General features: G+C 37.1%; 1 protein-coding gene across 12 annotated transcripts; it reads left to right on the top strand.

The window, feature by feature from the left end:
• Window positions 1-337: 337 nt before the first annotated feature.
• Window positions 338-7,048, top strand: LOC1278616 (serine/threonine-protein kinase meng-po). 12 transcript variants are annotated; one of them, XM_061658766.1, is made up of 5 exons: window positions 338-1,827; window positions 4,439-4,889; window positions 4,961-5,060; window positions 5,129-5,315; window positions 5,360-6,634. In XM_061658766.1, exons 2-5 carry the CDS (start codon window positions 4,565-4,567, stop codon window positions 5,378-5,380), a joined length of 633 nt encoding a protein of 210 aa, XP_061514750.1. In that variant the 5' UTR covers window positions 338-1,827; window positions 4,439-4,564; the 3' UTR covers window positions 5,381-6,634. The 12 variants fall into 12 exon arrangements, with proteins under 12 accessions (XP_061514750.1, XP_061514754.1, XP_061514751.1 ...); XM_061658770.1 differs by having other exon boundaries at window positions 341-1,266; window positions 5,375-6,634; XM_061658767.1 differs by having other exon boundaries at window positions 341-1,827; window positions 5,375-6,634.
• Window positions 7,049-11,920: the final 4,872 nt, after the last annotated feature.

Raw genomic sequence — 11,920 nt, 5'->3', positions numbered from 1 at the left:
TAGGTCACTTGGTTTGGACACCAAACAACGCAAGCAAATTCTAGTATAGGACGGACTAGGGCACAGTATAACGATTTAAGACAGAAAGGATCTTTAAAGTCGGAAGAAGCACGTAGAATAAAACCTAACATATTTAATGCTTTTGAGACGATTGTGTGGAAATTGAACGATAATATAAGTTTACTGTCTAACATTATTCCTAAATCACGAACTACAGATGACCGCGGCACACTGTCTTGACCTATTTTGTAATTAAAAGTTATTGGAATCCTTTTCTTAGAGAATCCAGTTACATTTTTGTACATTCACAAACATTTCGTTATCATGGCACCACGTCAAAAAACGGTTTACGGAATCTTGAAGTATTTCGCAGTGATTTGAATTTTCAATAGCAAGGAACTTCTTAAGATCGTCTGCATATAGTAAAACATTGACGTTGGGAACAGCAAACACAATATCGTTAATAAATATAATAAATAATAATGGCCCTAATATGCTTCCTTGTGGAACACCAGAAAAGTTACACTATTACACAGTTACACAGTTACACTATGACTATTGATGTGTCAAATCAGTATCAATGAACTGTCAGATTTAAAAAATTCGATATTACCTCAACAATTCTCGCTACAAACATGCTTCAAAACTTAGTTCCATTCAAGTTTATACAGTTGATTTGACCACCTAATAGTTACATTTTAAGTTTCTCTGACTATCACGATTATAGGAACACCATACAACAACTATAGGAACCATATCACCACTACGGATACAACGGTGCAATAAGAAAAATATTGATTTTTTAGATATGTGTTGTGTGTGATGGCAAATGGAATTCTTTGGGAAGACAAAACATCAATAACTGTAATGGTATTATACCATATATACCATATCAACACTTAAAATGCTTTAAAACCCATTTACACCAGTAAAAATTACACCACTATTAGTACATTTACTCTATTCATCAGCTATGGTCAATTACTTCCGTATCCCTCAGCATAAACTAATGGAATGTGTTTCGATCTATCATAACTACAAAGAAAAGGTTGAAGAAAAAAATCTATTCGATGTCTAAAAATAACAAATTAAGAGAGCAGAAGATTTTACGAGAGCATTTATGCACTCTTTCTGAGCGAAAACCCTCTCACTACAAATACGTTCATGAGCTTACTCAGTTAAATTTATCGTTTTCTCGCGATCTGACGTGTTAGTTCTATTCAATTACGGCAATGTTCAACCTAACATTGTAGTCACTTATCATCAGTAATTTTCCTAAACTTAAATGAAAAAGTAACAAATTAGCCTTTTATTTATAATCGATTGCATTACACCTATTGAATACGCAGCAACTACCTTCTTTTATTTATATGGTGTGACAATCGCCAAACCCAAGTTCTTTGCGATACAGGCCTGTGAAAATGACGTTGTGTAAAATTAAAGTGATATATAAATTTAGAATATCATCAGCTCGACACAAGCACAGCTGCGGCCGCACAGCAGGCGTTATTTTTGTTTCGTAGAAACTGCGACTAGTGAGTCGGATAGATGTGAAAGAGATACTAACATTTTCACGATCTTGATCACAACCACAGTAGCAGCAACAGTTGTATCAATGAGAAATTATCGTGTATACTATTTAATTTTAGTGACATTAGTGAATTAACTTCGTTTTACTCGATACGATAAGGAGTCACATTCGTATTTTATTCCGACTTCATTATGAAATTACCCTTTTTTTACTTTGCTGAGTTTTGTGCAATTTGGTGATCGGCAGAGAATGAAAATAAACCTAAACGCAGAGAATAAATAAGCCAATAACATCATGTAATGTCTCGTTCTAGTCTAAGATAAGAAATTTAAAAAAAAAACTTCTTATTTTGCCACTTTTACACGACAATTATACGAGGCTGTACTGGATTAAGGGCTTGACGAAGAAAAATTTGTGCTTGGATATCTGTGGTGTACTCATACCCATGTTATTTGATTGTATGCCTCAATGACTGTATGCGGCTCTTACCCGTTCATTTATTTCATAGAACTTTCACACAATTTTGCTCTGAGTTTAACAATTTTGCTCTTCACGTGAATCTCTACGAACATGTTTGTATAATTAGGCTCTTTCGGACAAAAAGTTTGTCGACCGCTGGTATAAGTGAAAAAAGTCTTAAAATCATAACTTTATGAGTAAAATTTTGGAAAAGCAGACTACAAATTCTTCCGCTCAGTTTTATCTACATTAGTGTATATGTTCTCCAACACATCAAATGTTATTGTGAATTTTTGAAAAAAAAAACATATCATAATACGTTACGGCTATCTAATAAAATCAGTGATTTGTGTTCAATTAATTTACCTTTCACCATACAATCATAAGTATGATTAAAGATAATAATCAGTGTTATGATAATCGTTGTTTGACGCAACATACATTTTAAATTTCAAACAATAAACAAATACTGAGATAATATCTATTTAGTGATAAATTAAAAGTGATTGTGAAACTATTTGTTTATTTAATTTAGTTTAGTTTAGTGTTTATTAATCGATGGACTACAAAGGCCTCTCGAGTCAAATAGTATTCACAATATACAATAAATAACGAACAGAAAATTAATATATTGGACGCAACACTTAAATGTGAAGTCCGCTCTGCCATCGTCATTCCAGGCGCGTAGAGATCGTCAACTGAATTTATTGATATAATACAGCGGTTTTCAGCCGGTGGGGATATCTCTCCATAGAAGGGAATTTTTGTTTTGCTAAAATGGAAGGGATGGAGAATAGTGTATCGTAGTTTCTGTTATCCATAATAGATAGATAGCCATATTTGAATACAGTAAGTTCGAAAAGGTCTTCGACCTTTTTCGATGAATATCAATTACGCCCATTAATCGCCTTTTTCTGTAAATTATTTATCAAACCAGGGATACGCAAACTTTCCGACTGAAAGAGCCAAATTCTACAAAATTCTTCGTAGGCTTCCATTTGAAGAGCCAAATACATAAGCCAAGAATAAAAAATGGGTGAAATGTCTATGAAATATATAAACGACTATGAGCCGCCATCTCAACACCAAGGAGGATTGCTGATCTAGAGGAATACTTTTTAGAATCATTATAAGTGAGATGTGAGACCAACTAACTTTACAAAATGCATGGCGTACCTTCGATACTGAAAGCAAGCACCAGGATTAAAATTGGTCATTGCACATTGGGTGTTACCTTGCACCTTGTATGTCGTATGTATTGATGCCGTTTCCGGAACTATTAGTCCGGAGCCAGGGGCTATAGCCGTTGGGTATATGCCGGCTTCAAAGCCGTAAGCACATCTAAAAAAATCAATCATTCGAAGAATCGATTTTAAACTCACAAGAAATTTACAGCGTTAGTTTTAAATAGGAATTTGGATCGAGTTTTATTGATCACTTTGGTCAGTTCGGTCACTACTACTCATCTGAAGAATTTTGTGCAAAATAATAAGTGAAGTTTAAAGTATTGCGTTCGTTGGGCAGTACTGTGCAGTCTGACCTATACTGAGTTTATGTGTCCCCGAAACATCCATGTATCTTAAATATTCGCGTAAGCCGTTTTTACGTTTTTGAGCCAAAGACATTTGATAATTGAGAATGTTTTATTAATTTTAGTGATTGAATCATATGTTAAATACGATACGTGCCGAATTTTATAACTGGTTTTTTAATTTAGCGATTTATTTGTTTTTAGCAACCCTGCTATTTGTTTTGCGTTTAATAAATCTTGGAGTAAATTGTACTGATTTACCACATTGACCGTATAATTTAGAAACCGTGTATTTCCGAATCTGCATAAATTGAGAAACATGTAACTCAGGAACAGACTGTTTTATGTGTATCTTTCAGTGAAGAATACTAGATTTTTTATATTTAGGATTAAGCAAGTGGTCTTTATGTACCGATTATTTTAGCGAACTGTTAATGATTGGGATGAGATGATTATTTGATTGCTCGTAAATATTGCTGTTGGTCTGGTTTTGACGGTAAAATAAGCGATTAACATAGCGGCCATCAATTTAACTCCTTTAAAATAGAATACAAAACTATTTCAGTGGAAAATAAACAAATAGCGATTTTATTGATCACTTAAATTATTCACTATAACTTAAACTTCATGTGTTTATTTTAATGCAGTGCCTTGTGCAATGTATTCGTTTATATATGTTGTTAAAGCTGGTATATGCCAACATTTGAAAGACAAATATGTTATATATTTAATAATACTAATAATATATTACAAACTATACTAGATATCTACGAAACCCACTGCAACTGTTCTCTTTTCGATAGGGTTAGGTAACTGTTTGTTTCTCCTTTTTCCGTTCATACATTGTACAGGATGCTTATTCCTCATTTAGTTTTTCGTGTAATTTTTATTTTGTGTTGTTTTTTTTTTATTCGCAGTTCACAACATATAAAATTTGGAAAATGAAGTAAAATCCACTGATATTACAGAAGAATTCAAACTATGGTAGCAAATGCTTTACCTTCATGTTCGTGTCTAAAAACTAAACATCAAACGCGAATAAAATGGCTTCATCCAAGAAATCTGCAGGAAGCATCCACAAAATTCGCGAGTTTGAGCTTGACAAAGTGGTTTTGTCTGACGAATTTGACATCTTACAAATCGTTGGTGAAGGGTGGTTTGGAAAAATATTACTCGTGGAACATCGTGCAACTGACACCGAGATGGTCCTGAAGCTTCTACCGAAACCGTTCGTTTCGCTTACCGATTTTTACAAGGAATTTCACTTCAGTCTTATGCTGGGGCAACATAAAAATATTGTCACCACTTATGATGTAGCTTTCGAAACAGCTGGATTTTTCGTATTTACCCAAGAGTACGCCCCATTAGGTAATACCCTGCGGAGATTCAAAATGGAAAACTTTTATTTCACTCTTGGAAGTTGCTGAATTATTTTGCAGGAGATCTGACATCTAATGTTTCCGACAATGGCATTGGTGAGCTACATACAAAGCGCGTTGCAAGACAACTTGCTTCGGCGATCGATTATATTCATCAAAAGTAAGAACAAAGTTTAAATGAATCATTGCTTGAAATAACTTAACTTTTCATTTCTACATATTTTTCAGAGATCTAATTCATAGAGATATTAAACTAGACAATGTGTTAGTGTTTCGCTCAGACTTTGCACGTATTAAACTATGTGATTTTGGCGAATCTAGAAAGCTAGGTGAGGAGGTTCTGAGACGTAATGAATGGCTTCCATACAGCCCTCCAGAAGTTTTGCTGGTAAAAACGGATGATAAATACAAGTGCGTAAGTAACCCTATGATAATTTTGCTCTATAGCTAATATTACAGGTCTTTCACGAACAGGACTGATACAGCTCATGATGTGTGGCAGTTTGGCATAGTTTGTTTTGTATGTCTAACAGGGTGTTTGCCTTGGCAAAAAGCATCCACAGACGATCCTCGATATAATCGCTACCAACAATGGCATCAAGCAACACTCACCTTTCCGATGAAACGATGTCCAAAACTGTTCAAGCTGCTCTCTGCTAGAGCATGTAAACTATTTAAGAAGTTTTTGGATCCTCGTTCGGATAGACGTTTAAAGACTCTAAGCGATTTGCAAAAATTTATCGATGATCGATGGCTAGCAAAATCGGCTGAAAAGGAAATGGCTGAAAACGAGCCCGATGAATTGTGCCCTTCGATGTATTCTTTCCACAGTAGCGTCGAGGAAAAAAATAAGCTACTAGGAACTCTGGCACAATGTGGCATCGAGACAACAGTTGATCGTGCTGCTAAGAAAAATCGTATACGAGATTGGATTCAATCGTCTGTCATCGCAGAGGAAGAGGAAGAGGATGATTCAGGATCAGCCACTCCTTCATCCACCGTTTCTAGAACTGCTGTTCCTGGACATGTTTCATCGGTGGCCGCTATGGAACGAGCGGAGAAAAAAATTAACACAACAGTAAAGGAGGCATCACAAAAACACATCGATCCACGTACCGGCACCGTTCAAGTCGGCCCAAGTGAGATGGGATCTATTAATGCTCATAAAAATAACAATAATCGGTCTCCACCAAACATTAACGGACACACGATATTGTCAAACTCTAGCAAACCTAATCTCCTCTTAGCTACGCATGGCCTCGTAAAGGTGGCATTTAGTTCGGTTGCATCAGTTCCGTTACCGCAAATCAATCGTAGCGATTTAGCCAATAAAAAGATCAATATGGAGGACAGTGGCTACGGTAGTATAAACGGTACCCATAAGAATAGATCATATTCCAATAAAATTTCAAAATCGCCGACACTACCTAAACGATCTACTTTCATACGATCTGAAAATAATCCTTCGGAAGATATGGAATCATCAGAAGAACGCGACAGTCAAAGCTTAGAGTTTGACGAGCTAGAAACAGATCGCGGATCGGATGGTTTTGTTAATGCATTGCATGAAAAACGAAAGTCAGAGAAAAGGCAAGAGAGCACCTATGATAAGCTCTTCTTTCGAAGAAAATAGTTGCAACTCGTCTGTACATTTTCTTTCAACATAAATATGAGCAAGTACGAAAAATTGCTCACATCACTGAGTAAAAGGAATTGAGACAAAAAAAAACAAAACATAATAAGAAAGAAAAAACGATAATGTTCTAGAAACAGGAGAAAAATAGAGAGTGTGTGTGTGTGTGAGAGAAAGACAGAGAGAGATAGAGAGAGAGAGAGAGAGAGAGAGGGGGAGAGAGAGATAGAGAGAGAGAGAGAGGGAGAGAGAGAGAGAGAGAGAGAAAGAGGAAAAGAAATGAAAAATATAATAAACCAAGCACAAGTTTCAAGTCATTAATGGGTGACACAGCAACAGGAACGGCATAGATTAAAATTTTAAACTGCACTGACGATCACTTGCGTGTGTATACTTTTTGAGATCACGATTTTATATCTGCACCTGGATCGGATTAAAACTTACAGCGCGAGAGCTAATGAATGTAAATTTTACAAAACATATTCCAAACAATAAAATTTGACTAATGACAATGATTTTTTGTTTTTTTGTTTTGTTTTTTTGTTTTGTTTTTTGAAGTCTAATATTTATCTTGTTGGCAATTTGCTATCCACTAATTAATATGGCCCGCCTACAAGGCTACATTAAATAACTTGGAGATATATAATGAATCCTAAGTTTAAATACAATGTCTTTTTATTACTGAATTCTCACATACCCCTGCCATCTACGGGACACATAAAACATGTATGATTCTGAATCCGTTTGATCGCAGTATGTTTCCAATATCATTGTTCATTCAACCTTCTACAGCAGGTCTTTTGTCCACTCCCGTATGCCAATCATATCGGTAAAGATTTGAGTAATAATTTTTATAGTATGTATGGTTATTTTGGGCTTTTAATACAGTTGATATCAATCTTCATATCCAGAGATGTCAAACTCATTTTGGGTCGCGGGCCGGATTAAAGTTGAAAATATTCTCGCGGGCCGCAATTGTGTTGGGTAGCTGGGGGAGGGGGGGGGATTAAGTGATGAATAAAATTCTACCTTTTTATACCAAAATATATCATTTAAATTGTTGTGTCTGCACAAAACAAACATAACGACGGTGTGTACGGCACAAACAGAATATGTATTTTACAATCTTTGGTATCGTTTACAATAACACGTATATTAATAATATTGCACACACACGCAATGCGGGGAGAGGACGGCTGGTCCTTCTCGCGCCGCGATCCTCACCGTCCAAATAGACATACAGCGACAACGACAAAAAGTAGCTCAATTTTGCAAACAGAGCTACTCGTCGCGCGCGACAATTTTGCTTCATCCTAAATAATCGAATTATCTAGTTTTTTTACAAGCCAGATGAACCCCCACTTATTTGAGAGGCGACGGGACTGTCGAATAAGAGGGGTTTTCAAATTACAGAGGTGGAAAGTGAATGAAAGATCCCCAAGTGACATTTGCTCGAAATTGTTTTCCCATATCTGCTCGATTAGTACTCGATACGCTTGAAATTGTGGATTTGTGTCTGATCAAGTGTGTTGAAAGCGCTAAAATTTGGTGAGTTCGTAAATTAGACTTGCTTCTATCGATTGACGATGCCGTCGAGCTCATTTTACACACATAGCTTAGATTTTTGATGAAAAACAAAAGCTAATTTTGTGTGACGTTATTTTATAAAAATCAATATTATTTAAGTATAAAATGGCTACCTGATCAATTATAACGATAGGAAACATCATTTTCGACCGAATCTAGAAGAAAACAACGAAAAAGCCGCATCACAGTTGATTTTAAAGGCCTTTTTCTAAATTCCCTTAAACTGGTGCAGTTTAAGGGAAGTTTAAGGCTCCAGTTTAAGGGAATTTGCTCGAATTCCCGATTATTCGTGCTCGAAAATGTCAATTGGGTCCATCCAAACAAGAAAGAGACAGAACATTTAGTATGCAGCCTTAACTGTTGCTATAGGAAACTGCGAACAGCATTGCCAATTTGAGCATTTGAGCAGCAATTTGGGTAAGGTCCCAACCCAAGTGACATTTGCTCGAAATTGTTTTCCCATATCTGCTCGATTAGTACTCGATACGCCTGAAATTGTGGATTTGTGTGTGATCAAGTGTGTTGAAAGCGCCAAGATTTGGTGTGATCGTAAATTAGACGTTCCTCTATCGATGGACGATGCCGTCGAGCTCATTTTTCATTCATGACTATGGTTTTTTGATGAAAAACAAAAGCTAATTTTATGTGACGTTATTCTATAAAAATGGGTATTATTTAAGTATAAAATGGGTACATGACCAACTATAACGATAGGAAACATCGTTTCCGAGCGAATCTAGAAGAAAGTATCATATTCATATTCATATTCATATTCATATTTATTTGTCTACCTTTTGGTTACACAAATGCTTAAATAATACTTATTACCTATGTTCCTAACCTAACAAAAATTAACACAAATTATCAAAAATTTGAGAAATTTTTTTTTTTAGAAAATTAGAATCTAAAATATAAAAATTAAAAATTAAGGCAGCACGGGATTATGGAGGGTTCTGATGCGGGATCGGAAAGAGGATAAGGGAAGGTTGAAATCGAACATAGAATATACACAGTTAAATCGACGAATTGCACGAAGAAGGGGGTCATTACGGCCCACTGCAGTTCGGCGGGAAGGGATCACTAGGGGAGGGCGGTTTCGAAGAACACGGTTAGGGGCGTAGAAAGGGATAGAAGAAAGAAGGAAAGGAGAATCAATATTACCAAGGAGTAATGCGGCAATAAAGGTGGACTGGGCATGGGAACAGCGGTTTTCCAATAGTTCCAGGCCAAGCTGCCGACACCTGTCCTCGTAAGGAGGTATGGGGGAGGACAATCTACCCAGGATTTTACATATAGCAAACCTGGTGAACGATCGCTGCACCCGCTCGATACGTTCCACATGGGTTCGAGCTGTAGGGGACCAGACTATTGAGCAGTACTCCAAAATCGATCTGACTAGAGAGCAGAACAGAGTCTTCAGGCACATTGGGTCGGAGAAATCGCACGCAATTTTCTTTAGGAGACCCAATGTTTTCCGCGCCTGATTGACAACTGAGTCAATGTGGTGGCTGAAGGTGAGGCCTCTGTCAAGCAAGACACCGAGGTCTTTTACGACACAAACACGATTGACTTGTACAGAATTTAGGACGTACGAGTAAGTGATTGGAGACTGTGAACGACTAAACGAAATGACGTTACACTTATCAGGACATAATGTGAGGGAATTACTAGAACACCAAGACGAAAAACGATCAAGAATATTTTGTAGGGAAATGCAATCTCTAGGAGACGAAACTGGGAGAAAGATTTTGAGGTCGTCTGCGTAGCAGAGGAAACACTCAGGAGGGAGGGTGGTACGGACATCATTATTAAAAATTATGAACAGCAAAGGACTTAGAACACTACCTTGCGGTACGCCTGCACTACATGAAAAGGGAGTCGAAAACATATCATTAAATTTAACACTATAGGAACGATCACATAGAAAAGAACGTAACCAAGATACAAAAAGATTATTGACGTCAAGTTGTGAAATTTTATTTAGAAGTAAGGAATGAGGAATACGATCAAATGCAGATTTGAAGTCAGTATAAATAGTATCAACTTGTTTAACTGACTCTAACTGGGATGATACGAAAGAGGTGAAGGACATAAGGTTAGTTGTTGTAGAACGGTTAGGAAAAAAGCCATGTTGCTGAGGGATAATAGTAGAAGAGGTGAGTTTAAACACATAGGTATGGATAATATGCTCAAATACCTTGGTTATTGCGCATTGTATTGAGATGCCACGGTAATTGGAAATGACAGACGGGTTACCTTTTTTGTGAATGGAAACTAGCCATGCCCGCTTCCACAATAAAGGGAATGAAGACGAGGACAAAGATAGGTTAAACAATTTTACCAATAGAGGGACGAATAGAAAAGGTGACTTTTTTAAAACCGAGGCTGGTATTCCATCCGGTCCTGGGGAGAAGGATGGCTTAAGTTTTTTAAGAGCTTCAGAGACTGTATTAACATTGACAATACCCTCAGCCCATGCGACGGAGTTTAAACCAGGCAATATGCCCTCAGACTCCGTCAAAGGTTGACTCTCCGGTCTAGACAGACCATTGGCGAAATGCTCAGCGAATAGGGAACAGGTGTCAGCAGCATTGTCCGTAGTGACCGAACCGAGCGACATGGAAGTAGGAAGGGAAGAGGGATTACGACGCTTCTTGGCATAAGACCAAAAAAGTTTAGGATTACGGTATAACATGCATTGAAGCCTTCCAAGATACAACCTATAACTGGCCCGATTATAAATACGAAAAGCAGAAGCGGCATATTTGAAAACTCTACGATTATACTCAGAAGGAGTTGAACCGAGTTTTTTTAGGGCGCGTGTTCTATCCGCCTTTAATGACCGCAATGTAGCATCATACCAAGGAAGGCGAGAGGAGGGTTTAGAACGAGGACAACATAAAGGGAGAGCTGCCTTAACAATATTACTAAATTGCTCCACCGCTACGTCCACAGTGGAGGGAGAATCGGTTCTAATTTCTAAAAAATTAAAATCAGAGTTGGTTATGATTTCCCTAAATTTTTCTAAGTTCATTTTCCGAAAATTCAACTCAGATTTGTTATCTCTAACATTATTACCATTATGCGGTAAAGGAACATTTACTATGAATTCCAGAGGTGGGTGATAATGATCTAATTTAACAATAGGGTCAATACTACAAGAAACTGGTGAACATGAATATGTCACTAACTCATTAACAAAAACTAAATCTAGTTGCCTCCGAAAAAAATTTACGACCCCTGAAAGTTGACGCAGATTGAATTCAGCTAATCCGTCTATAAAGTAGGATGAGGCAGGGTTAACGGCAAGCGGTGCGAAATAATCCTCATTTTGAGACCACGATAGTCCAGGTTGATTGAAATCACCGCATAAGACAAACAAATCCCTATCTTTCATGCGAGATTGTATTAATGTAATTGTATTGAAGAATGAGTCTAACGTGTCAGTATTCGAGCTGAGGTTTGGAGGTAAATACACACCACCAACAAAGAGTGAATGACCGTTCAGTTTAATTTGAATCCATAAAAATTCTAACGAGCATTGGGATACTTCAATGTGCAGCGACAAGAGCTTAGCGGAACAGGCAATGAGTACACCACCGCCGCGAGAGCAGGTACTGTTAGCGCTTGAACGTTCACAACGATAGACGGTATACTTTCGGTCACAGAAGAGGGATGAAGGAATCGAATCGTCCAGCCATGTCTCAGTTAATATTATGACATCATAGCTCGCAACTTCGAGAGAGATGCGAAGATCCGAAAGTTTGGTTTTGAGACCGCGAGTGTTTTGATAGTAAAAT

This window comes from Anopheles gambiae, chromosome 3 (genome assembly GCF_943734735.2).
Source record: "Anopheles gambiae chromosome 3, idAnoGambNW_F1_1, whole genome shotgun sequence".
Taxonomy (NCBI): domain Eukaryota; kingdom Metazoa; phylum Arthropoda; class Insecta; order Diptera; family Culicidae; genus Anopheles; species Anopheles gambiae.
Note: the sequence above shows the minus strand (reverse complement) of the source record. Positions and strands in the feature narration are given on the sequence as shown.